The sequence below is a fragment of the Pleurodeles waltl genome, chromosome 2_1 (assembly GCF_031143425.1).
Source record: "Pleurodeles waltl isolate 20211129_DDA chromosome 2_1, aPleWal1.hap1.20221129, whole genome shotgun sequence".
In the NCBI taxonomy this organism is placed as follows: Eukaryota; Metazoa; Chordata; class Amphibia; order Caudata; family Salamandridae; genus Pleurodeles; species Pleurodeles waltl.
This window is the reverse complement of record NC_090438.1, coordinates 381,954,267-381,981,219: the sequence shown is the minus strand read 5'-3', so window position 1 is coordinate 381,981,219 and position 26,953 is coordinate 381,954,267. Positions and strand designations below refer to the sequence as shown.

The 26,953-nt window shown below is 43.0% G+C and overlaps 1 protein-coding gene across 1 annotated transcript in view; it reads left to right on the top strand.

Moving 5' to 3' along the window:
* SASH3 (SAM and SH3 domain containing 3) overlaps positions 1–26,953 on the top strand; it is a 215,233-nt gene that overhangs the window by 155,176 nt on the left and 33,104 nt on the right. Inside the window, exon 6 of the mRNA XM_069212942.1 lies at positions 957–1,163. Within this exon, the coding sequence (XP_069069043.1) occupies positions 957–1,163 (207 nt within the window). The remainder of the gene's footprint in view (positions 1–956; positions 1,164–26,953) is intronic.

Below are 26,953 nucleotides of genomic sequence, written 5' to 3'. Positions count from 1 at the left end.
TGTTTAACTGGCCTAACAAACGTACTTTGAATACCGAGGCACTTAAACCAGTTTACCTGGAACAGCATTGGTGCTTCATATATTGAGTCAACAATGTGGAAACTGAGTTAGCAATAGAGCACTAGATTTACTTTGGGAAAATGGTAACAGTTGCCTAAAGATGGTGTTTTAGATAATGGGGAGAACAGGGAAATTGGGTTAGCCGTGGCAGTTCAAAGGTGGAGATAATGCGGCTTGACAGATGTGTATGCTACAAACCGGGGAACTGAGGACACTGAACTCATGTTGGAAACTGTAATCTGACAGGTAAGCTTAGTGCCTTACTGCCGGTTTGTGACTAATATCTGACAGCCAGGAGTAATAGACACTGACGAGCCCTAGAACTCTGAGCAGAGCCATTATTTTGGAATAGTTAATTAACTCCCCGTAGGAACATGTAAAACCTATGACTTTTTTAGCTATTTTATTAAAAAAATTGTGCTGTAAATTGCAGAGCTAGGCCTGAATTTCTCCAAAATTTCGTTCACAGTCTGGCTCGTGGGCCGTCAATGTGTCAACAGCAAATGGAGCATCTGGTCTCATAATTAGGGGTGGAAACCCGGATACTCACGGCTGTGTTGTGCTAAGAAATAAAAGCCCAATTATTCACTGTTTCTCAAAACGTCTGTGCAAATACCATCCAAACTGGGTTGTCTGTGAAAATTCCATCCAAACTGGGTTATTTTATCAAACACATTCAGGATCCACATTAATGAAAAACAATCATGACATTTTTAGGAAAAATTTGAATTCTCCTGCTACAATAAAACGGATCTCTGTGATTTTCAGTATGCACTTCCTGTAAAAGAGTTACCAGGATGTAAAACAGTCTCCAAGCAACACGGACATCTCATCAATGACATATGAAGAAGTGAGGTATAATTATTGAAGGCTCAGATCATGCTTTTGTCTTACAGAAAGGAGACCTGATAGATATCATTGAAAAAACCCCAGTTGGCACATGGACAGGCTTACTCAACAGCAAGGTGGGGTCCTTCAAATTCATCTATGTGGAAATTGTGCCTGAAGAGCAGGAGCAGCCCAAAAAGATACGGGTGCATGGGAAAAATAGACGACCAAAGCCCAAGACCTTAGAAGAGCTGCTGGAACGCATAAACTTGCAGGTGGGTAGCAAACGTGGAGAAAATGGTGTGCTGGTAAGCAAACAAATATTTCCTGAAAACATAAAGTACTTTGCGTATAACACCTCAAAAAACTATGGCCCAGGTTTACGAAGCCCTTGGGTTGCCATTGCATCATACAAGGCAGTGCAAGGCAGTGCAAAGGATTCAATGAGATTTACTAAGCCACGCAAAGCTATCTTGTGTGGCTTAGTAAATCTGGAGTAATGCAAAGCAGCACTAAAGGCTACCTTGCAAGGGCGACACTTCCACAATGGCGAAGGAGCGTCACTGCTCTGGCTAAAGCCAGCAGATGAAAAATAAAATGATAATTTACTATTTTTTTATTTTTCATCTGCTGGCCCAGCCAGCAGAATAGGGGCGGGGCTGGGCCACGAGAAGGTGGAGGGGGAGTGATGTGCATTAAGTGTGCATGTGTGTTTGGCTGACCATCTTAGGCTGGTCAAACATACATGCGTACTTAGGTTTCTCCAACCCGGCTGCGTTGAACATCAAGGCTGGAGAAACTGCACAGACCTAGTGCTCTGGCTGAGCAGTAGTACAAGCTTCTTAGACCAATCCTGACACTGCTTTCAGGCTAGGTTTCGCATGAGAGCAGCACCAGGATTGCTGGGGAGCCTGTGCTGTGTCCCAGTGAATGGAGGGCACCATCAGGAGTAGAGGAACAGAGGAGCGAGGCAGCAGGAGGCGATGGGAACGGTGGAACAGTAAGTGTTTTTTATTTTTTTAGTATTTGTTTTTCCCTCATTCCTCCCACCCACCATCACTCCCCTTGAAATTTGCGGTAGCCACCGCTGCTACCTTGCATTAGTCTGCACTGGGAAGGTGTTCCATGGGTGGAGAATGGGTGTTCCCATACATCCACCCATGGATTTTGGAGCATTCCCAGATTTACTAAAACTAGTAACCTTGGGAATGCGTCAAAATGATACACTTTCCCAAGTAAGGCATAACAAAGAAAAATATGTTTATTTCTCTTAGTCTTTTCCTCTTTCTGCTTGTGCTGTGTTCTGCAGTACACATAGAAAGAGGAAAACCCCTCAGAGGATTGTTTTTGTGCAGAAAGGTGTGCCTTCCTGCACAAAAACACTACTGGCTGTAACACATGCACCCTTACACCATGGTGCAAGAGTGCCTGCATTGGAATTAGATTGCGCTGTGTGCACCAGTACAGGGAGAACGCAGGTATGCATCATATCTTGGTACATATGGCACATTCCTGCCCTCTCTCTGACATGCAACGCAACGCAGCAAGTTTTCATGCTGCAACGGTTCTTTGACGTGTTAGTATAGCTGAGGTCAATTTTCTTTGACATTTTCATCTAACATAGTCAGGGCCTGCACCTCAAACCAACTATTGTTTCGGAATCTAGGGCCATATGTACAAACACTTTTTCCCATAGACACAGAATGGGGAAAAGCCTTTGCTACATCTGGCCCCTAGTGCTCAGAATCGCATCTAGATAAATTTAATTGGAAAACAGAAGAGAAAATACTGGTACCAAGACAAAAACCAACAAGGACAATTGTTAGATATTTTGTTACCGAATAAAAAGCTGTCAACGAGAAACAAAACACAGAAACACATATTAAAAGTTAAGCATAAGCTTGGATAGGAACCATATAAGACCAGATCAATGGTTCCCTGGATTACAGGAAACACAACCCACCCTGTTACAAAAAAATATTGCAGATCATTTTTACTTGGGGATAGTGCACATAGTCACCCAGGAAAAATAAAACAAAGTCTCACGATATGATCAGTTACAGACTGATTTTTATATAATTGATCCACTTTTAGGCTCATTTTTTATTGCAAATCTTTAATTTAATATCAGAGTCAGATGTGAAGATCTGGCGGTGTTGGCACAATAACAAGATTTGATTTGGGTCTTTCTTAGTTGGGTTTATTGTTGGCTAGGGTAGGCCCATAAGTCAGGTAGAGTCCACGACTCTAGTCATGGTAAGTCAGATACACACCCCAAATTAACCTGTGCTCACCCTCTGGTAGCTTGGCGCAGGGAATTCAGGCTTAACTTAAGAAGCAATGCATAAAGTATTTGTGCAACATCCAACTTACAGTTACCCAACGAAGACGCCATAAAAAGACTCCACATAGGTTTAGAATAGGTCATATTTATCTGTGTAAAGTAAGACCAAAATGAAGAAAATCCATCAGTAGGTCAAGAGATATAAATTTAACAAGAATAACTGAAAGAGTGTTCCTTAAATCATCGGCCCTCCTTTTTAAACCTTTACAGTAATTCTGCTCAGCAAGAACAGCCCAATAACAGAGTTCGAATCGGGCTCGGAGTGTCCTTCTGTGGTCTTGAGGAGACCAGGATATTGCCAAGTAATCCCCCCAGCTGCCTGCAATATCACGGGGGATCAGCGAGCAAGACCTTACAGTCCCTAAGGTCACAGTACCTTTTTGTGAGGCATGCAGCTGCTGTCCAGCAAGTTGCGCTGCTTCAAGGCTTCATAATTGAAGGCGGGGCTGGGGGCAAGCTGCAAGTGGTGCCGGCGGGCCACGGACACAGGTCCTGCATCGCTGTGTGCTTCTCCTCGTCTGTACGGGTGAGTTGGGCCGACGTGGACGTTATTCTGGGCACACATCTAGTTCACCCTCAGCAGAGATGGTCATTTAGGACCTCACAAGAAAGTAAAGTGGAGTGCAGATTTCGTCAGCCCCAAGTTTCCCACATGGGCCAAGTGCTGGGTTGCAGAACGTGCTGAGGTTGGGAAATGAAGTGCTGAGCTTCGTCCTCAACCGCTGGCAACCAAGCGTGCTCTGACAACATGGAACACTTGTCGTAAAGAATGGCCTCTGTGATATGGGTACCAGTCACAAGAAGCCAATAATGAGGTTGTGCAGCAGCCTTTACTCCAGCAGGGCTTCTTCTTAGTCCAGCAGTCTACTGTCTGTGCATCAAGAAGCCCAGTACTTATACTGACAAGTGCCTTTGATGTGGGGATGACTACAAAAGAGTTCATGTGAAGTGCACAGGTCCCCCTTTTAGTTCAGCTTCAGCTCCACACTGTCAGTTGAAGGTAATCAGGCACTTTGTGTGGATTATAGTCACTACCCTTTGAAATGTAAGTGTGAGCCCTTCCCACCCTCCGCCCCAGGAAGACCCATCAGTATGCGGATGAATGCAGATGTAGCTGAGTATCCTGTGTTGTGGGTGTCTGAAGGGCATGCACTACTGTAGCTGCCACCCAGCCCAAGCCAGGTTTGTATTGGAGATAGGCTGTAAGCACACAGGGCAAAGAGGTCAGAGAAATGTCCACTTTCTAAAAGTAGCATTTCTGAAATAATAATAATAAATCCAACTTTACCAGTAAAGAGCTTTTCATTACTAGGACATGAAAAACTTAAAGGTACTTGTCCTGCCTTTTGCTTACATGGCACCCTGACCTACAGACTACCTAGAGCCTAATTTAGTGGTGAATTATATGTAAGAAAAGTTGAGTTCTGCACTTGACAAGAGGATTTAGATGCCACGTCAGGGTGGCAGTGAGACTGCACACACAGGTTTTGCAGTGGCAGGCATGAGACATGTTTACAGAGCTACTTAAGTGGGTGGGGAAATCAGTGCAGCAGACCCACTAGTAGCATTTAATTCACAGGCCCTGGGTATATGGTGTACCACTCTGCAAGGGACTTACAGGTAAATTAAATATGCCAATTGTGAATACACAAATGTTCCCATATTTTAGCGGAGAAGCACATGCACTTTAGCACTGATTAGCAGTGATAAAGTGCTCAGAGGCCAAAGGTCAACAAAACATACAGCAACAAAACAGTAGGTAAAGGCAAAAAGTCTGGGCTAAGACCACCCTGAAGGTGCCAGGTCTAACACTCAGGATTCCAGCATTCTGTATGCATCAAGATGAGATCAGATGTTCCCTGTTGAAAGGTAAGATGTGTAACATTAGTAGTCTGAAGTGTGTCAACACACAGGGCTAGAATCCCAGAGCAGCATGTGCGCCTAATATCATCTTAGGTGCAAAAATAAATAATTTGTGAGGACAAAATCCTGTTGCTAACTCATAGAATCAGGCATGGGAGTGTGATTTCAACATTGCAAATCTGATACGTTCACATGGAAATTCAGCAAGTATGTGGAATTCCCACATGAGCAAATCTGCTAACCTGGAGGGTTTGTGGTCCCTTCCTGGGTGTGTCCAGCAACAAATGTTGGTCTCGTACCAACACACATGCGCACTGTACTCTCTCCAGCCTGGCACTGTGTTGCCAGGCTGGAGAGAGCAGACACAGGCTCCCGGTCTGTCTGGGAGCGCCATGGCTGGGTGCTTCTGCCACTCCTAACGCTGCTTTGAGCAGCGTCAGAATTGGCTGCAGGTCAGGTTGGGAGCCTGTGCCTGCCTGCTGCTGGGACGACGAGGATCGGCAGCGCAGTAGTGTTTTTAAAAAATGTATTTTATTAATCTCCCCTGTGAGCCACCCCGCCCCTGTAACCTCTGCGAACTGCAACTGGAATGAAAGTAATTTTCACATTTACCTCTGAATCTGATGAACGGGAGGTGTGTGATCCTCTGCCACAGACCACACAACGTTAGTGGGACTGTAGGGTCGTTTGCAACAAAATGTAAAGGTAATATGTACTGAAAAATACCGTCTGCCCTATCTGATAGCTAATGTAAACGTAAACGTTACAAAACAGCTCCCGCTCTGTAATTCACACCATTAAAATGTATGCAGGCAGTTTTTTTGCACTGAATTTAGCTTGTTAAATACAGTTAAAGCCTTGAAATTTACCTTGCACAGTCACTGAAAGGATCATAAATTAAACTTACTCTCAGAAAAACTGATCAAAAATGAAGTAAGAATAATCAAAGTGTTCGCGTGGGCTAAGCGCTTATGCTGGAATGCATGGCAAAGCAGATTTTACAGTTCCATCCGTGATAGCGATGATCAGATTTTCCGCCTCAGCCCCTGACTCATCACATACCTGGAGACTCCCGAGTTCAATAATGCCTAAAAAGCCCCAAAGTCTTTGACATTGCTGGTAGGTGTCAACTGTCCATAAAATGCACCCAAACAGTTTCACAGGAACATTCTTGGATTCTCGGCCACTAAAGCAAGAAAACAGGACAGGTAGATAAGAGATCAGAGGCACAAATCCACGCAGCCTTCCATTAACAAACAGATTAGAAAAATTCTCTGAGCTTCTCACACGCAAGGCCGGACTGGCCGTATTGGACATTAGGCGTTTCCCTGGAAGGCTGGAAGTGTGAGGCGTTTTCTGTAGCAGTGCAACAATTTTAAAAGTATTGCAAAGTTCCTTCTATATCCAACAGTTTTCAGGCAAGAATAGAGGTGCCAGGATAATTCTGGTGATTAATGTACTTGCTGGAGAGAGATCAGAGTTTTGTCCAGCAGCAGTTTTGACTCATCTAAGATAGTGCAGAGGGTTAATACTCCTGCTACAAAGAACACCTACTAATCAGACCATTAGTCTGACTAATAAACAGTATTTTATGTGCATTGCTCAGTGGGATACTGCTTTTGTCACAGAGATCCTTTTATTACTCTGCAGTTCATAAATAACAATCATAATCCTGCATAGGGAGCTGTGAACTGCCATCAAAGAGCTGCATGCATACTGCATGGCACAGGTTAAAAAGTTGTGTTGAGTCTTCGTTCACTCGAATTTTGCTAAAAAGGGTTTGATTGGATAGAAATACATTGTTTTTTAGTAAAGTCAACCCTAACCACTGTGTTACACTCTGAATCCTGAGTTTATGCTTCCCCGGACCAAGCATTGCATGGATGAAGTAAATCCTACACCTTGTAGTCATCTTTGTCTGATGTAACATTTTCTATACATTACACACACACATACACAAACGCGCACACACACACAAAGACAATGAATCATGCAATTGTAAATCAGTGTAGAGTGCTCTAAAAATCCTACGCTGGTAAGAGAGGTGCTATGAAACAAACACTGGTAAGAGAGGTGCTATGAAACAAACAAAATGCATGTAAGAGAGGGGTATGGAGAGATGAGAGGCACTGTAAGAGGGTGATAGCCAGGGAATCACTGAAGGGGCCCAATAAAGATTGCAGTATCCTGGTGCACTGTAAGGTCATCATTTACCAGGCTTTAAAAACTGATACAACTGAATATAAAATGAAAGACGTTTGTAGAATACACCGTTTTTGATTTTTTTTCCCCAGACTTTCTTGGGGGAGGCGACCCCCAAAACCCATTCTAGTGGTCAGGCTTGCTCACTGTGCACCCTGTAGGGACTGGTCTGACAAAACTTGCGAGGGCTGCTTTTGGCTCCCAGTCTGGCCGTTCACACTTCAACAGTTTAGTGATGGGTGTTCCTGAATGTGTTTCACTGGAAAACTCAACAGAAATGTATTTCCATACTTAATGAAATATATGCAAAATATAAAGAGAAAAGCAAGTGCAGAATATACACAAGCACAACTCTGGTCAGTGCAAGAATTGGAAATTAACATAAACAGCATAGCTGCCGGAGCAAGCAGCGATGGGTTGGTCCTGGGGGAGCAGAAACACTGAGAAGATGAAGGAGAAACAAGGGATGAAAAGAAATAGCACCTCAATGACAGCGTGAGCAGTGTACTGACATTAATGAACAAGAATCAATCTATGCTTCATCCATGCGGCAGAGTCCAAACAGGAAGTGATGCCTGGTGTGTGCGGGTCAATCAGGAGGCAGCAAAGAAGAGTGACAATGGAGCCAACGAATGGTAAGCAAAGGGCAAGTTCCAAGCCCTTTATCGTAAACAACACCCCACGCAAGTCAGCACATGCACTGTCTGGGCGAGACCTAAAAACTCATTGTAGGAAGCTGCCTCTTTATATAGTGGATCAAAATGAGGTGCACTGTGCAGAGAGTCAAGGCAACCCCCTGAGGTATTACAGAGGCACAAAAGACATCTCTAATGCTTTCTTTTTGGGCAGTGTGGTTGAGCAGTTAGACATATCAGAAGGTACTGCTAAGCATGTAAGGCACACACTCATGAAGTAAGTGAGACACACACTAAATAAAGCAATCCAACACTAAATTATAAAAATAACAATTTTTATACCAGGATCACTGGAGTCAGCTGAGTACTTTTCGGGTTATGAATTGTTCGAGTTTTTGAAAGTAGACCGTGCATTTTCCAGGTAGCTGCAATGCAATGCTATGGAGGAAAACATAGACGGCAAACCAGGTAGAGTACAGTGACTTAGGAGACCAATCTCATGGACTGAAGGTGAGTTTGGAGCAAGGTCCAAAGGCCACACCAACAGGTCATCTTCTGGTGCATCCAGGTGCAGAGGTGTGTTATGGTGTTGGGTGTTCCATTAAGGTCTATGGGGATCGTTCCGTTTACAAAGTTGCTGCAGGGATGGACTGGAAGGACAGTCCAGGGGAACCAAGGGGGCTCAACCCTTGAGGTCCTTGAGCACGTGAGGACACCGTCAGTTCACTCCTCCTCGGCCTCTAGGGCGAGCAGGCAGGAGTGTCTTCTGGCATTCGTCTAGCACTGGAGTTCCTCACGGTAGCAGGGGAGCTTGCAGAAAAACTCTGTGGGCGTAGACTGGGGGTCCAGTCTGACCAAGCCAGGGGACCACGCTGACACTGGTGGGCCATTTCAATGCAGGCTCGTTGGCTCGGGTGCAGTGGTGATGTCCAGCATGTGGTTTTTGGCAGTGCCAGGCCTCTCAGGTTTTTCTTGGGTGCCTGCAGATGCAGGAGAGCAGCTCTTCTACTCCAAGGGCATTCCTCCTGGTGATTGGTGAAGCATTGGCAGCTTTCCCAGTTTCTTTGAGGCTGCAGTGGAAGAACAGGTCAATTGCTTCTTGAGGGTCGGGTGCAGCAGACAGGCAGGCAGAGTTGGCGTCAAGTCAGCCGCGGTCCTCGGTTTTCAAGTTCAGCATTCCTCTTTGTCCACTCCTTCTTTTGTGCCCAGCGGAGATCTGAGGATCCGGTATCAGGGGGTCCCCTAAATACTCAATTTAGGTGGTGTGAAGGGGAGTGAAGGGTGATCCTTGGGGTCACTACTCCCCCTACTTGACCACTTCCTGTGGGGAGTGGGCATCACCCCATATAGAGTTCCTAAATTCAACCACATGCAAGATGGCAGAATTTCCTAACTCGTTTCAACTTCAGGCTGGTCAGCGTAGGGGTGTTCCCAGTTTGGAAGTGTGGCACACCTCCTGCATAGCTAATTTTCCCAGCTGTCCAGGTGCCGGATGTGCTCTGGGGCACGGAGGTTGGCATCTTCCTCTGAGGAAGGCCAGTTCTGCATACCAAAGGCGGGGCCTCTCTCAAGGTCCAGCCTTGGAATGCAGGCCATTCTGTGGGGAGGGGTGGGTAACACCCCAGTCCTGACAGGCTGTTGTTTCTGATCTCTCGAGAGCGAAGCTCTCCCGATGGGAGGTCATATTCTCGTCTATTGGTGGCAGGCTGGCCAGAACCAGTCAGTGAGCTCACCAGCAGTCGTAGGTTTTTCAGGGACCACCTCTAAGGTGCATTCTGGGTGCACACACTAATAAATCCATATCTGGAATCAGTGAGGGTTTATTAATATGATATGTTTGATACCAAACATCCTTGGGGTCAGAGAAGCCATCATGTAGCTGGGGAACTTGTACTGACCAGTGTCCAGCACATGCATTTGAAATGGCTTCCTTACACACATACCATGTCTAAGACCTATTTGCTCATGCATATATGTCCTCACTTGAAATATAATGCACCCTTCCTTAGGGCTGAATGCCTGCTGTAGGGATGACTTACAGATATTACAAGTAGTGTTTTAGGGGACACAGCACACAATTGTGTTCCATGTCGTGTTTTCAATTTTGGGAGCACCTTGTCACGCAGACTGCAATGGCAGTCTTGCCAAGGTTGCTACTGGGTCCCTCAGAGTGGCACAAGTGGTGCTGCAGCTCTGAGGGGCATTGTACAGTACCTATGCCTGAGGTACCATTTACTAGGGACTTATGGAGGGCTGAAGGGCCTGGTCACTTGGGGATCAAGTGACCAGGTGTCTTGTTTTAGGGAAGGAACATTGGCACTGGGGACCTGGTTAGCAGGAACGTAGTGCACTTCAGTCAAAGTTGCATCTAAAAACCAGGCAACAAAAGTGAGTGGGTACTGCAACCAGAACCCAGCTCCCTACACTCATACACACATTGTTGTCAAGATGAGGACTACATTTTTATCATGAAAGGTGGAATACCTAAAGAAATAAATGGAGGTGTAGGTAAAGGAGATTTGACATGGGAATAATTTTTCATCTGCAGAATTGTACACCAGATACAGGGGAGGCTCCTTCACAATGGTGAAGGAGTTTCACCGCTCTGGCTAAGCCAGGAGATGAAAGATAAAACTATAATGTTTTATCTTTCATCTCCTGGCTCAGTCAGCATGTGAAGGGAGGGGTGGAGCTGGGCCACATGAAGTGGGGGAGGGGAGAGTGCACCTAAATGAGTTTGTGTGTTGGCCAGCTGCCTGAGGCCAGCCAAACACACATTCGCACTTAGGTTTCTCCAGCCCAGCTGTGTTCAACATCCGGGCTGGGGAAACTGCACAGACCCCAGGGCTGACTGCTGCTCAGACCAAACCTGATGCTGCTTTTATGCTAGCTTTTGCATGAAGGCAGAGCCAGGATTGCTATGGAGCCTGTACTGGTATTTTTTATTTATCCCCCGTACCTCCATTGCCCTTCCCCTTGAGATTTGCTGCCGCCACTGACCAGATACATTACCTTATGTAAACATGGGCATGCATGTGATTACTTCTAGCAACCTATGTCTGTTCTTAACAAATAAATAAATGTCCTTCAGACGTAGAAATAACACTGCAGAAGCAAAAATGCTACTTATTTCCTATTGGTTTGGCGAGTTATTGCTAAATACTAAACAGTACTCCTGTTTTCTACAGTACAAAGAACAAGGTGGCAAAAGGAGTGTTTCCCAATACAGATCCTCTTTACCACGGCACACAAAACAGGAGCTGATTCTCCAACCTCAAAATGGCCAGCGTTGTATTTTTGTGTATCTGGTGCCTGTTCCAAATTTTCGTACCAGAGTTCCTCAATCAATTATTTCCCAAGGCCTGAGGTTTTCACATTTCTTTACTGAATCTCAGGTAGTGTGAGTGGTATCCTGTGCCCTCATTGCCTGTATGTCTGAGCTGATGTCTGAAATGCTACTTGTCGTTGCTGTAACCTATGGACCTAATGGGTAAAAAAGAACTTACCTTCTTCTTGATTGTCTCAAGACTGTTGTATGGAGACTCTGCCCTCCAACTTCAAGAGTTTTTGTGGACTTTCCTTGGGTAATGCAGTTTGCTCCCGAGCTGTGACTGACATGCATTTACTATTCTCATGGTTCTTCCATCTCACCGTCTACAGGAGGATATTGGCAAAGTGGCTGTGTATGAGAGGCACACACGGGATACAGTGGCATACCCTTTTTTAATGTACTTGCGAGCCGCCACCCAGGCCTTTTGCATGTTTCATAGGACTTTTAAGTCAATCAGTGTCCCTTAGTTAGAGTCAAAAGACAGCTTTCAGAGGTTAAAGCGCAGCTTTGTTGCTTTGTTTTGCATCCTGAGGTGTTTCATTATCTGTTTCTTCATAAGACCAGTATACAATGTTTACAGGATTCCATAATCAGGGCTTTAACTAGACCAACATGATGGTATAGCCGGAATAGTGGGAGCATTTTCCAGAGACAGTGCACCTTGTAGCTTGTGCCTCTTACTGTTATGTTGACCTTGTGGACACATGGGGTGCATTTATAAACTAAGGGCCTCATTTACTAGGTTTTGGCAAGCGTTTTTGCTGTGCCGCCCTGCATCAAAACAAATGGGTAGAAATTTGTTGTATCTATAAAATACTGCACATCCTTGTCCTTTTCCCCTGTGCTGACACACAAATTGCTGCCTAGCACCAACATAGGCACCCTAGCACCATGGTGCAAGGGTACCTGCGTTGCAGGGATGATTGTTTATGTGCAGGAAGAGACACCTTCCTGCACATAAACAATCATTAATGGTGAGTTCCTCTTTCTATGTGTGCTGTAGAATGCAGCACACATAGAAGGAGGGTAAAAAAGGGGAGAAATAATGTATTTCTCCCCGTCGTGCCACTTTAATGCCACCCCTGAGGTGGCGTAGGAATCTGACGCATTCCTTGACTTGTAAATCTGGAAATGCATCAATTTCCGTTGGATACCATGGGCAGTTTTATGCATGAAAGGGGTCCATTTTTACAAGGCCGTGCAAAGCCACATGGCCTTGTAAATGTGGGCAGGCACACTGCGCCACCGAAGCATCAAAAAAATGATGCTGCGGTGACACAGTGTGCCGCTAGGGCCTCGTAAATGAGGACCTTAGTTCTAAGGCCCTGTGCTAAGAGTGCCTATGAAAAACAGAGGGGATATTGTGGAGCATTACAGTACTCTGCGTTAAAGTATCTTATGGGTTTCTTTATTCCTCTTTCCAAATATTTGGCTATTCAGTAGCTATTGGGTTCTTTCCATAAGAGGAAGTACCGTACCATGACTCAATGTGCTTTATAGCAACCAAAAGTTCAGGCAGACTGCTCAGGTCCATGGCATGTGCTTTCACTGCTGATGCCTCTTTGGTGAGCAGACCTTTTATGTGAAAAGGACTTACACATATAAACAGTTTATTATTTTGATTTTTAGTGATCTGAAATATTTTTCCACATTACCACTACAAGGCCACATTCTTCCCTTATTGCTTTCACGTTTATCTATTTAGTATCAGACGACATGAACCCAAGCAATTGGGAATCTTCCAACCACAGCTTGTTTTACGCTGGAGTTATTACTCAGGATGCTATTGATGGTAGCTATTTAGACAAATATAACGTAAGAGAGGCTTCAGCATTTCAGATGGTTCTAACTTCACAACATTACAACTTTAGAATGTGTCAGAGGTTTAAATCAAACAATTTGTCAAATGTTGGAAATGGCCTTTTCTACATGGTCACTCCCAAACTTTTTGCCTTCCTCCTTCTCTTTTTCTGACCTCATTTTTGCTGGCTTTTGGACTCTGCGCACTTTACCACTGCTAACCAGTTCTAAAGTGCATATGCTCTCTCCCTTTAAACATGGTAACATTAGATCATACCCAATTGGACTATTTAATTTACTTATAAGTCCCTAGTAGAGTGCACTATGTTTGCCCGGGGCCTGTAGATTAAATGCTACTAATGGGCATGCAGCACTGATTGTGCCACCCACCTAGGTAGCCCCTTAACCTTGTCTCAGGCCTGCCATTGCAAGGCCTGTGTGTGCAGTTTCACTGCCAATTCGACTTGGCATTTAAAAGTACTTGCCAAGCATAACACTCCCCTTTTTCTAAATATAAGACACCCCTAAGGTATGCCCTAGGTAACCAATAGGGCAGAGTGCTGTGTAGGCAAAAGGCAGGGCATGTACCTATGTATTTTACATGTCCTGGTAGTGTAAAACTCCTAAATTCGTTTTTACACTGCTGTGAGGCCTGCTCCCTTCATAGGTGGCTAACATTGGGGCTGCCCTCATACATTGTGTGAGTGGTACCTGCTGATCTGAAAGGAGTAGGAAGGTCATATTTAGTATAGCCAGAATGGTGATATAAAATCCTGGTGACTGGTGAAGTTGGATTTAATATTACTATTTTAGAAATGCCACTTTTAGAAAGTGAGCTTTTTTCTGCACTTAAATCTTTCTGTGCCTTACAATCCACGTCTGGCTGGGTTTAGTTGACAGCTCCTTGTGCATTCACTCAGACACACCCCAAACACGGGATGCTCAGCCTCACTTGCATACATCTGCATTTTGAATGGGTCTTCCTGGGGTGGGAGGGTGGAGGGTAGAGGGCTTGCTCTCACACAAAGGACTGCCACACCCCCTACTGGGACCCTGGCAGACAGGATTGAACTGAAAGGGGACCTGGTGCACTTCTAAGCCACTCTTTGAAGTTTCCCCCACTTCAAAGGCACATTTGGGTGTATAAACAGGGCCTCTGCCCCTACCAACTCAGACACTTCCTGGAGAAGAAACTTGTAACCAGAACCTGCATACTGCCAAGAAGAACTGCCTGGCTGCCCAAAGGACTCACCTGACTGCTTTCTGGAAGGATAGCTGCCTTGCTGTTGCCCTGCTGCCTTGCTGCTCTGTGGCTGAGGTGAAGTTCTCCAAGGGCTTGGATAGAGCTTGCCTCCTGTTCTCTGAAGTCTCAGGACCAAAAAGACTTCACCTCTTCAAGAAGGACTCCTTGTGCAGCGACATTCAACACACAGCCTGCCAGAAACGACGCACAGCCTGCACCGCGGTGAAAATGTCACTGCATGCCAAACCGGAACGAAGCAGCCCGACTTCGCAATGAGAAGATCGACTCATCGTCAGCGTAGCGAGCAGAAATTCGACGCACGGCCCACTGGATCGACGCAAAGCTGAGCCGGAACGATGCAGCCCAACTTCCAGGGAGGAATCGGCACAGCGGCTGCGGTGCGGTAGAAGATTCAACGCAACGCCCTCCGGATCGACGCAGCTCCTCTGACTTCATCCTGCCAGCGCAGGAAATCCATGCATCGTCCCCGGGGCCCCTGACCACCCCGCAAACTGCAGAGGATCCACGACGAGCGCCGGAAATCGTCGCACAGCCGTCCCTGCATTAAAAAAACTAACTGACGCATCGGTGTGTGCGGCCTGAGAAATCGACGCACACCTCTTTGTTTCCACGCATCTTCTCCTCTGCGGTTCTTTGTGGAGATTTTTCACGCGAACCAGGTACTTTGTGCTTCAAAGAGACTTTGTTTGCTTTTAAAAGACTTAAGGCACTTTATATCACTTTTCAGTGATATTTCTACATTTACTTATTGCATCTTTGATTGTCCTGCATTTAACCAGATAAATATTATATATTTTTCTAAACACCGTATGGTGTATTTTTGTGGTGCTATATGGTGGTGTTGTCTGATTAATTGCACAAATACTTTACACTTTGCCTTCTAAGTTAAGCCTGACTGTTATTGCATCTTTGATCATTTTGACCTGCATTTATCCAGACAATTATTATATATTTTTCTAAACACTGTGTGGTGTATTTTTGTGGTGCTATATTGTGTTATTGTATGATTTATTGCACAAATACTTTACACATTGCCTTCTAAGTTAAGCCTGACTGCTCAGTGCCAAGCTACTGGAAGACAGTTGCAGGAAGAAGTACAAGGGCAATGAGAAATTAATATGTGAGCATTGGTAGCGGACGTGAGTCAGAGCCAGACTGGGAAACCAAAGCAGCCCTTGCGAAAAATGCTCAAACCAGCCCTGCCCTTTTCATCTCCTTGTGCAAGTTCTCTTTTTCCACGTCCATCCATCCTCTCTCTCTCTCTCTCGCTCTCCTCCCTCTCTGATCGCTTTCTCTCTACCTTCCCCCTTCCTCTCCCATTTTCAGCCTTCACATGCTCGCTGCAATGAAGCTGAGGAAAGTGACAGAGGCACTGGTCCCTGGCCTTAAAAACAGGCCACTGGTGAAATGCCCGGTGCAATAAAAGGCTTGTCCGACCATGATGGAAATGAAGACTTGTCAAGTAACAAATGAGTAATAAAGCTACTAGACATGGATCTTGGAGATGCTCATCTCGGAGATGAGCATCACGTAAACCAGGATAGGTTCACAGTATGGTCCTGTGAGACAAGAGCATCAGATATATTGTTGCAAGGAAACAGGGTGGCGAAACAAAACACAAGTGGAAGCACAGTGGAGAATGCAATGTTGCTATAAATGGGTGGCCATGAAGAAGATCAAAGAGGTAGAAGGATCGTGGCGGAGTGCAATAAGGTCACAGAAGCATGGGACTCTGATCACCCTAAGGGAAAAGTGGTGGAAGGTAAAGATAGCAAGATCATGACGCCTGGAGAGGAAAAACAAAGATAGGAAGAACATGGAGCAGGGAAAGGAAGCATAGAAACTGGAGAACTATGGGAAATGTAGTGCAGAGCCGAGAAGATCGCATCTGCATATGGTACAGAGTGCAGATCAATTTTTGCATGTGTGCAAAGAAAGCAAATACATGAAAAGTAGAGGAGATTATATACGGTTGCACAGACACATTCAGAGCAGGGAATGGAAGGGCAAAAGATAGTGGAGAAGGAAGCAAAGCACTGACCTGTACACAGAAACATTGAAGAGGTTTCAGAGTAGGAGCACTTTAAACATCCCAGCTGCACTGGGAAAGGCATGGGTGCAGCTCCCCCTTCCCCATTGTTCAAAATGAACAATGGGAAAGAACAAAATTACAAGAGCACTGGAAGAGAGGGCACAGAATATAAAATATGGCATGTAGAAGTACGCAAGAAATGATTGGAAACTAATTAAAGGAGTTAACACAGAAACTCTACTGGTTATTTAATGTTATTATATTACACCATGTCTAACCAACACAGCACAAACTCAATCGTGTCTAAGCGCTTTCGTGAAGCAGTCATGACAATAGGTGGCACCACCAACCTGAATAGATTAAGTAACAGAAAGGTCTGAGGTACTTTCTGGAAGGACATCTGGAAAGGATTACTTAAATGCTAAGATGAAAGTGATTCCAGAGCTGTTAGGCCGTTATAGAGATCCATTCATGTCCAAAAATAAATCTGGAGGTAGGGTTTTAATCAAGGTGGTCATATGCGGACCTCAAGTGTCTACTATTAGCTTAGGTGAGTGATGGTGCTGAAGATATTGAGGGCGTTCTCCCATTGACATTTGTGAGTCAAAGCTAGAGATGAGCCAACAGAGAATGACCAAAGGTTGCGTTAGTTGTAAGTTTGGGGGAAATAATATGAATTTTGCAGAAGCGTAGACAATTAGTGGGCGCTTGAGCGTAAAAAAGAGCATGTTGGTGACGAAAGGTGTTTCTGCCAACAAGCTCTGCTTAGATGTTTTGAATAGTACATAAGCTTCGTTGATGAATTACTTACTGCTTTTCTGTTTTTGCTTCCAGGCAAGAATAAAAGTTACTGACAAACCCGCTTTTGACAGTATTTACAAATTCTTCTGTTTTTCCATAAGTGCTTTTGTATATTAAGTATGAAGATGTCTATGCGTTTTTGTTGGATTGTGCCTGAAGAATAATGCAACTTTTTGGTAGTTTCAGCAGAAATGGCAAAGTCTGAATGACCAAGGGATCTCAGTTCCTCCTCCTCTTTCTGATTGGCTGGTGGTAAGTGTAAGAACTCACCAGCAATTTTTGGAAGGGTTTCTATACATTCAATTGAACAATCCTGCCACCACTCAGTAGAGCTCCTACATTTTTAATGAAACAGTTCCAAAATATCTCAGCAGAACTGCTATGCTGTTGGTGGGACAGTACCGGCACCTCTCAGAAAAGTGGGAATACTTGCTGCCCTCGCATACAACACAGGTACAAACAGGTAGCAGGAGTAGAATATTTCTTCGAATGTTGAACAGGAAAAAAACAGGCAGCAGCAGTGCCTGGTTCGCCCCACACAGAACGGGTTGCATACCGGAAATAGCAGTAGAGGCTCTCCCCTTTTATGTAAAACATTTACAGCTAGGGCGTCAGCTTTGCAAACAATCCTATGAACACATGCAGGACTGGCACAGGGAATGCCAGCTTCCCGTACATACATTCCATGTACAGGCAGCAACACTGCACAGAACAGAAACTGCACGAGGTGTGGAAGAGCAAGCATACCTCACAAGCACATAATAAATACAGTAGTGACAGCAACGGTGCAATCACCCCCCACGAGAACACTGAACAGGTGTAGCATGAGAAGCAGCTTTTCCTGCTTCCCTAGAGCTATAAAAAGAACAGCATTTCTAGAAGCATACACAGAAAACAGTTTAGCACAGGCAGAAGCACACGGAGGAAAGGGATAAACACAGCGAGTACATCACACAGAGCATCAGCGCAAACTTCACCCACACATAGAACCGGAGACATAGCCAGCAGCATGTCATGCTTCGCTCACAAATACACACCCTGCATCATTGGAAGCTTTACTGATAGCACAGGCAGCAGCAGGTCGTGTTCACTTACACGCAGAAACTAATAACACATTTAGAATCAGTACAAACTTCACTCACACAGAGAAAGGCGGAAGCTCACTCAATAGCAGAGAAAGTGCTGCCTTCCCTCACACCCACACGTAGAAAAGGATAAAACGCAGCACCAGTGCAAACTTCACTGTGAGAACACAGGCCCAGCTGTTCATGTTCACTTACACGCTGAAAAGTATAACACATTCAGCATTAGTGCAAACTTCGCTCCCAGAAAGAACACAATAGCAGAGAAAGCATTGCCTTTTCTCACACAGAAAAGTATAACACAGAGCATCAGTGCAAACTTTACCCATCCAGGAAAAAAGTTTAAACACAGCCAGCAACAGTCCTTACTTCACTCAGACACACACACAAATGCAACAGCATCAGTGCAAACAGAGAAAGCAGCCAGCAGCAGCTCTGACACTGGAGTGTGCAACACGAGAAGGATCAGTGCAGACCTCACCCACACAGAGAATAAGTTAGGAATATCCCTAGTTCCTATCCAGAAACCTAAGATCTGTCAACCACAACCTATTGTCAATTCGGCCAGACTGATAGATGTTTGTCTGCAAAACACTTCACCCATAAATTTAATCCATGTGGCACTCCCTCAAATCATCTAAGCACTGAACCTGATTGCAGCAGATCCATGCAATCATTTCATTCATCCACTACGCCCCGCCACATGCTCCTGACCCAGATTGGTTAGATACCTAAAGCCAGCCTCCCACCTTACTGGGTCAACTACTGACTCTCTCCTCTAAGGCTTTGCCGTCCACATACTATTGGAAGGAGATTACAGCTCAGAATTGCCATCACCTGTACCTAGGCCAGTAGTCCTCTGAGCTTTTCTGGTTTGCAGCTGTATATACAACCCCAACTAAATAACTAAACAGCCAGCTAGTCATAGAAAGAAGTCAAGTGGCAGGGAAAATTGGAATTATGCACGATACACAGAGAACAAAGAATTTCAGCCGGTGACAGCAACACAGTCTGCTTTCCAGGATCTGGCCAAAACACGTTGCAGGACCTTTGCGAGAGGTTTACCAGGTTCAGTGGCATTGCCTCAGCCTCACGCAAGAAAAGAAACTCTCACCTGTCTTATAGAGAATGGCAGATAGATACATACCAGCATGCCAAGTAGGTCTTAGAAAAAGCTAAACAATTGGGTTTGATAATAGGCAGGCCCTGGTGGTGTGACCTGATGACAGCAGAAGTTTAGCAGAAGGTTTCTGTTAAGATGAGTCAGTGGCTGGCCGGGAATGACTTAGCCTGTCGGGACTTTTTAATAATTCATGGATTGTGCTTGCTTTCATGTTCATACTTTATAAGCTTGTCCTACATTCTCATTTTATTGCCAGAAGTCCTGGTACATCAATTGATTGCATAGAAGAGCCCTACTGACCTGATAATCATTTTTCATCAGTTATCCGGGTACTTGCTGTGTTTTTCTGCTGACAGACCTCGGGGCTTTGTTGCCAAGCAGTGATCGTTTGTAGCGTGTATCTGTTGATAGTTGTCTGGTCTGCTGTATGATGGAAACCAGGCGTTTGGCAGTTTTACTGTGTTTCACAATAATGCGCCGATTGGCTGGACAGAGTCGTGATTGCCTGAAAAGCCAATTTTCCGACGAATATTAAACGGACAGTTACAACATAGATTAGGGTTTGAGAAAAAAACGAAACGGTTATGCTTTAAAAAAAAATGGATGTATTTCTGTCCAGCAAATAAAGAATAAGAAACTGCCTGTTCTCTGTGATTTTGGACCTTGTGTTTTTAATACTAGGGGAAACTGGCGGATCTTGAAATCCCGCCCCACCTTGAAGTGCGACACTCCTGTAGCAGTGGCTTGAAGTTCACAATCGAGGAGAAAATTAGCAAAGTCAGCAAGAATGTCCAGCGTGAGCACCTGTAGCGGGGAAACGGCAGACAGATCAAGGTGTCACTGATTCACGTGAATCCCTGGGATTGGCTAACAGTAACAGTACCTGCCCAGTGGCGTAAAGAAACTGGACCATGCAGGTCATCTGGACTGGATCAGGGCAGGTGCTGTGCTGGGGGGGCCCTGAAGTTCGGGGTCTCCCCGCACCACGGGGGCCTTTGTTACGCCCCTGTATTTGCCCACTCGCCTCATTTCATGGATGCAATCGCAACATATCTCTGTAGACTCCACACGTTCCACCGAACCCCTCCTGTAACTGGTGTAAAAACAACACACCACAGACTGTATTTTTGCAGTTTAATTTCTTCGCAGAGAAAATGCATCATAGCATATTCAAAATATCTCTCCTGGCTGTCCTATAATTTGTTTCACAAACTTATGAGCAGGGGTATAGAAAATACTGTAATAACCAATAATATCTAAAATGGCAATAACCCACTGGCAACACCGCAATAAAACCTAATAAACCAAAAAAAGCTAAATCATTCAAGCAAGATATGGTAACCTATGCGGCACACTATGAGGCTTTCTCCAGTAAGGGGTCAGACAATCCCTGTGTCTTTTTGCCTCTCACTACCCCCCTCAAGAAACTGCACCGTCTGAACACCACTCAGGGATTCAACTGAAGACTGATCTTCCACAGGGAACTAACAACTGCGGAGGTTACAAGCACCAGACATTTGCTCATGCTGCAGTTAGATATTTCTATTTTTGCCTGTCATCTGTAGTTATGGCATGCCTAAATTATGGCTCTTCATATATATACATTTCAACTATACAGAGAAAATCTTTGGGCTCATTTTGAGTCTACGGTGTTTGCTTTGTGCATGGAAAAAGAACTCTACTTGGATAAAAATACCGCAGCCTGCAAATTAACTCTAGGGTGTTTTTTGCGCAACATTCTGAGGTGGGAATGTGCATAAATGCTGCATTGGTTTCACTGCATGTTCAAGCTTGTTTGCTCTATTTACACCCTGATTTTACTGTGAAAATTCCCCCTGTTTATTGCTGGAGGAATTAGCAAGGGGAAATATCACAAGTCTGAGAGACAATTTTACTCAATCAGAGTTCCAAATCTGGCATACAGACTCTTTGTTCCCTATTTTGGACATTGTGCAGGATTCGGAGTATACTCATTGATGTTTCAAGGCTCTCCCCTTCCAGAAGAACTGAATATTTAAAGATAGAAGTAAGGTGGCTCAACACAATTGAGATAGTTACGTCTGGAAAAAACATCTTTCACCAGAAGGCATGGTATGTTGTTCTAACCGGACAAGTGTGTGGATGTTTCGTAGGCGTGAAGTGGTGTGGTGGGAGGGTTGTGTGTGTGTGTATATATATATATATATAAACACTTAACTTCGGCAATTCCCTTGCCGCTCCTAATCGCCAATGGTGCCTGGATAAGACGCGCGCCACCACGTCTGACATACAAACACAACCTTATTTTTTAATAAGGCAACCGGCACTCCGTGAATGTGCAGATCTAAGGTTTAATACAAACAAACAGGAACGCGTTTCGGCGTCTCCGCCTTTCTCAACCTGTGTGGGCCGCCATTTTTGCCCCATTTAAATACAAGTGCATTTCTTAATGCAACAAAGTAACAAAAATACTGATAGTTAAACATATAATATTTACAACATCCATCATTACGCCTAATTGCAAAAACATGTATAAATGCATATATAAATAAATGCCTATGAATTTTACCTCCTATTTTACATGTTATGTCTATGAAAACCTTGTTCTTATCCAAAAACGAATCTAATCTAAGTAGTAAATAGAAGCAAATATGTAGGCAAAGATAACAAAAAGAAATTGAATTGAAACTCTCATACTAGTTATTAACTAAGCATAATTCAAAGATTAATTGCATACCTTAATCAACGATTTACCAACAACAAAAACAAAGTTATACTATACTATGTAACCATGGAAAAATCTTAGAAGAATCGTTAAACATGTTGGAAACACATATAAATACTGCAACGACCATGATATAACACAATAGCAATAACTATGTACTTAAACCTGTGGAATATTATGGTACCATTGTTTTCACGACAGTAAAGAAAATATTATTAATTTTTAATTTTTAATTTTTATGAATGGTACCATATGTCTCATGCAGAAAAAAATTTGTGTGTATCAACAGACAGAACATGTGACTAAAAAGGCCTAAATGAAAGAATATACTGAATAAGGAACCCACTTAGTTCAAATGAATATATAATTCTTCACTAGAGTTTAATCCTACTGGCTCTCTAGAATCAAGTGTCAAAATATATCTGGATTCCAACTTTCTCAGGTTTTTCTCCCTGTCCCCTCCACGTACATCTTTTTTTATTCCGTCAATTACTCTATATTTGATACTTTCCATTCGTCCTGCATGGAACTCATGTACATGTCTAGCAACAGGGTATGAATCGTCTTTGTTGGTTATCGCCCTCAAATGTTGGAGTATTCTTTTGTGCACTTGGAGTTTAGTACTACCAACATATATCTTGGGACAACTGCATTTTAAAATGTAAATGACATATTCACTCCTGCGATCGTATCTGCCTTTTATGGTGTGAATAGTTCTGTCTCCTTGCTGGATACTCTTAATGTTTTCACCATTTTTACATGCTTTACATTTGGCACATTTAAAAAATCCATTTTGCGATTGAAGCCAGCTACTTTGCATAGTCTTCCCCTGTCTCACATCGCCTTTCACAAGGACATTTCTCATTGACGTCCCTTTTCTATATGTTATTGTAGGCCTATTTTTCAAATTAGTGCCTATCACAGGATCACTTTTTAGCATGTGCCAATGTTTCTGTAAAATCTTTCTGATGGATTCATGAGCCCTATTAAACGTGGTTATGTATCTAACATTAGCAGTATCATCATGTTTATTGCTATTTTTCTTTCCACCTTTACTGCTTTGTTCTGAAGCAAATAGCAACTGATCTCTGGACCTGGATTTGACTCTAGCTGCACTGTGTTGTAATAACTCACTGGAGTATCCTCTCTGTTTTAATCTGTCAATCATGTTGTCTTGTACTTTTAAATAATCACTTTCTTTACTGCAAATTCTCTTGGCTCTCAAAAATTCTCCAAAAGGAATGTTATTCTTCAGAGGTTGAGGATGGTGACTTTTAGCATGCAGGATGCTGTTCCCTGCTGTGGCTTTCCTAAACAATGTTGTCTCAATTTTGTTATTTTCAATGAATACTCTGATGTCTAAGAATTCAATCTCATGGTTGTCAATTTTCCCCGTGAATTTCAAATTACAATGATTAATATTTATTTCTTTGATAAAATTGCTAGCAGTACCTCGATCACCCTTCCAAATTATGAAAATATCATCGATATATCTGAGCCACAGAACGATGTTATCATTCCATTTATCTAGCGGGAAGTTGTTAAGTATCTGTTCTTCCCACCACCCCATGAATAAGTTGGCATAACTTGGAGCAAAGCATGTTCCCATTGCTGTACCGCATACCTGCTCAAATATCTCATTATTGAAGAAAAACATGTTATGTTGTAGACACCATCTTATCATTTGGCTCAGCATTTTGCTATGGTGGTAAAAACTGATTGATCTCATTTTCAAAAAATATTCTACTGCCTGGATTCCCAATTCATGTGGGATACTTGTATATAATGCTGTAACATCAAGTGTCATCAACAAGTATTCATTGTCCCAGCCAACATCAAAAATCCTCCTCAGAAAATCACCACTATCTCGCAGATAGGAAGATAGATTTCTAACTAGTGGCTGTAAAAACTTGTCTATGTATTGTGATACGGTTTCAAACAAACTTCCTTTAATGGACACTATAGGTCGCCCAGGGGGTTTGTGTACATCTTTGTGGATCTTCGGTATCAGGTAAAATACAGGTAACTTGGGAAAGTCTACTTTCAGAAAACTGTATTCTTGTTGACTGATGAGACCTTTGTCACGCCATTGTATCAATTCTGGATCAAATTGTATTTTAACACTCTCAACGTGATCAAGGTCAATCCTTCTATAACATTTGTTGTCATTCAATTGTTTGTATGCTTCATCCATGTATTGTTTTGTTGACCAGATCACTATATTCCCTCCTTTATCGGAGCCTCTTACTACAATGTCTGGGTTATTGGAAAGTTTATCTAATGTTTTATAATATCCACCCTTTTTGTTGTTGAATGCACTCCAAGTTCTGGCTCTCAAAATTTTCAATTCTTTAGTCACAGTCTCTGAAAATTGGTCAATCATATCTCCACTGGGTGATGGGACAGTTCTTGACTTTGGTTTCAGACCTGATGCTCCATCTTTGTTAAGACAGATTCCTTCTGATTCCAATCTGTCTAACATCTGTTCTTCATTAATTTCACCCATTGTGCTATCTTCCAATATATATATATACGCAACCCAAACCGGGCAGCATGGGAGCTGCTGCAATCGCTTTATTGCAAGCACATTAAAACACTGGATAGACATATTTCAGCCCGGTCGCCTTTCTCAATGTAAGTGCGACCGAGTGTTCAGCAGCATTTAAATAAAGACATCATTCATTGGTTTATGTGTACCTATGAACACTGAAGAAGAAACACGTTTGCGCCACCAACCACACTTCTATGAGGGCCATTTTATACTATATGCTGTTTCACAGTTACTAGGTGACAGATGAATAAAACTCTCAACTCAACTCAACTTCACAGGGCCTTGTTGGCTGAAGATGCCACTGCCCTCAAGGCTAAGATCTTTAGCTCAGAAAAGCTTGAGTGGTTGGGACATGTGCATAAATGCATGAAAAGCACTGTCTGCCTGATCTTGACATGATGAGTGTCAGGCTGATCCTTGCTGAACCTGAAAGACTCTCATGCGAGGAAAAATGGGAGGGAGCTGCCTTGAAAATTAAACCAAATAAAGTCAAATGCATGACTAATTCACCATTAATAGAAGCTAATACTACCTCAATTGTTTAGTCGAATCCAATGTCTTTTTTTTTTATGACCTTCCTTACTTACATCAATATAGGAGCTGAACATAGGAGACCGATACCATCAATGTGGCGTTAGTGTGTCAGGCGCAGGCCTTGTAGGATGAACAGAACAATGACTCGCTTAATATGGTTGCACTGAAAAATCTGTTTTTTTCATAACACAAACATAAGTCTGCCAGACTACTCAAAGAATTCATACTTTTGCAACATGCAAATTACAAATTATAACATACAAGTACCAACCTCATTTTGCTGCCTGGTCAACTGGTCACCCATGAAGGAAACAGATGTCATTTTTTTTTAAAGTCGAATTATTTATTAGAAGTTCCTGCTTCTGCATTTAATATCCTGCTGGGGAAACACGATCACAAATGCAAGGGTAGTTTCTCTTGGGGAAAATGTTACTACTACTAATAACTTGGCAAATGTACGTGGAGATCTCTGCCACTGTGACAGAGATCTTCCTGTGGGAAAGTATAGGGAAAATGATTAACTATATTATTATTTACAAAAATTAACATATTTGTAAGTAAAATATAAGCATAATTAAATGTTAACTATTTATTTAAACCTAGAACGAATACAATGCAATGTTACAGCACATTAAACATGTATTACATAATTAATTAATTTAGAAATATTAATTTCATTTATGTATAATCATTTTTATAAAAGAACCCTCACTAACTTATTTATTTTTATTTAACATGGAGTAAATTGTGGTAAAAATGATGGGGGGGGGGGATATGCTCACATTTTGTGCCAGCTTTGTATCACAAAAGTGATGCAAGCCCAGTGCAAAGTGTTGTATTGGGATTTACTTTCCAACTCAAATCCTGGTTTGCAATGGAAAGTAGACTTAAGTAACTCAACGTAGTTCTATGTGCTGCTTTGCATCAAGTGAATGTTTCATGGGTGGTGCAACAGCATTCCTATGCAACCACTCAGAAAATGTAATGCAATCCGTATCTACTAACATTGGTAGACAGGGTTTTGCTGCAAATATTTACATCTCCTCAGGGCAGGCAAACAGCTTCTCAATACATTTACTACTGTGCATGTGTGCTGCACTTCACAACACACATACAAAGTGGAAACAATATTTCACTACTTCATAGCATGGTATTTTATACTGGGAGGGCCTCCTACTACAAAACGTATGGTTGGCATTACACACAAACCCCTGCACAGTGGTGAAAAGGTGTGTGTTTTCATGAAAGAATACAGAGAAGCAGCTCTTTATCTTAATGGATATGGCACAATTTTGCTTTCTCCTTTGTACGCAACACGGTATAGCTACTTTGGTGTTTGATTCATTTAAATGATTTTATACCTGTTAATAAAATATCATTTTTATGAAGATTATTAACTTTTAAAATAATATAATAATTATACATAATTTCTAGCACTAAAAAGTATATAGATAATACATAATTTAAATTGGAACTAAATTAATTAATCTAACTTTAGTTCAAAAGGGGTGTTATTTTATTTTCCTGTCTCCATTATTTTCTATGGGAGCGTGTTGCAGTTTTGGTGAATAATAGACATTTACAAATAGCAATGCTTTTACTCTTTTTAGGTATGCGTTTATTTTTATCCTCCTTTACATTTCCCTATCCACTACAATTTAGTAGCAAGTATTCCCCTTTATCCAAGCACACCCCCTTGTCCCTTCCACATGTACTACTAAAACATATACCAAGGTGTGAGGAGACCTCCACCACTGTGGTGGTGACCTCTGCACAGAAAAGACAGGAGAGGAGAGGTG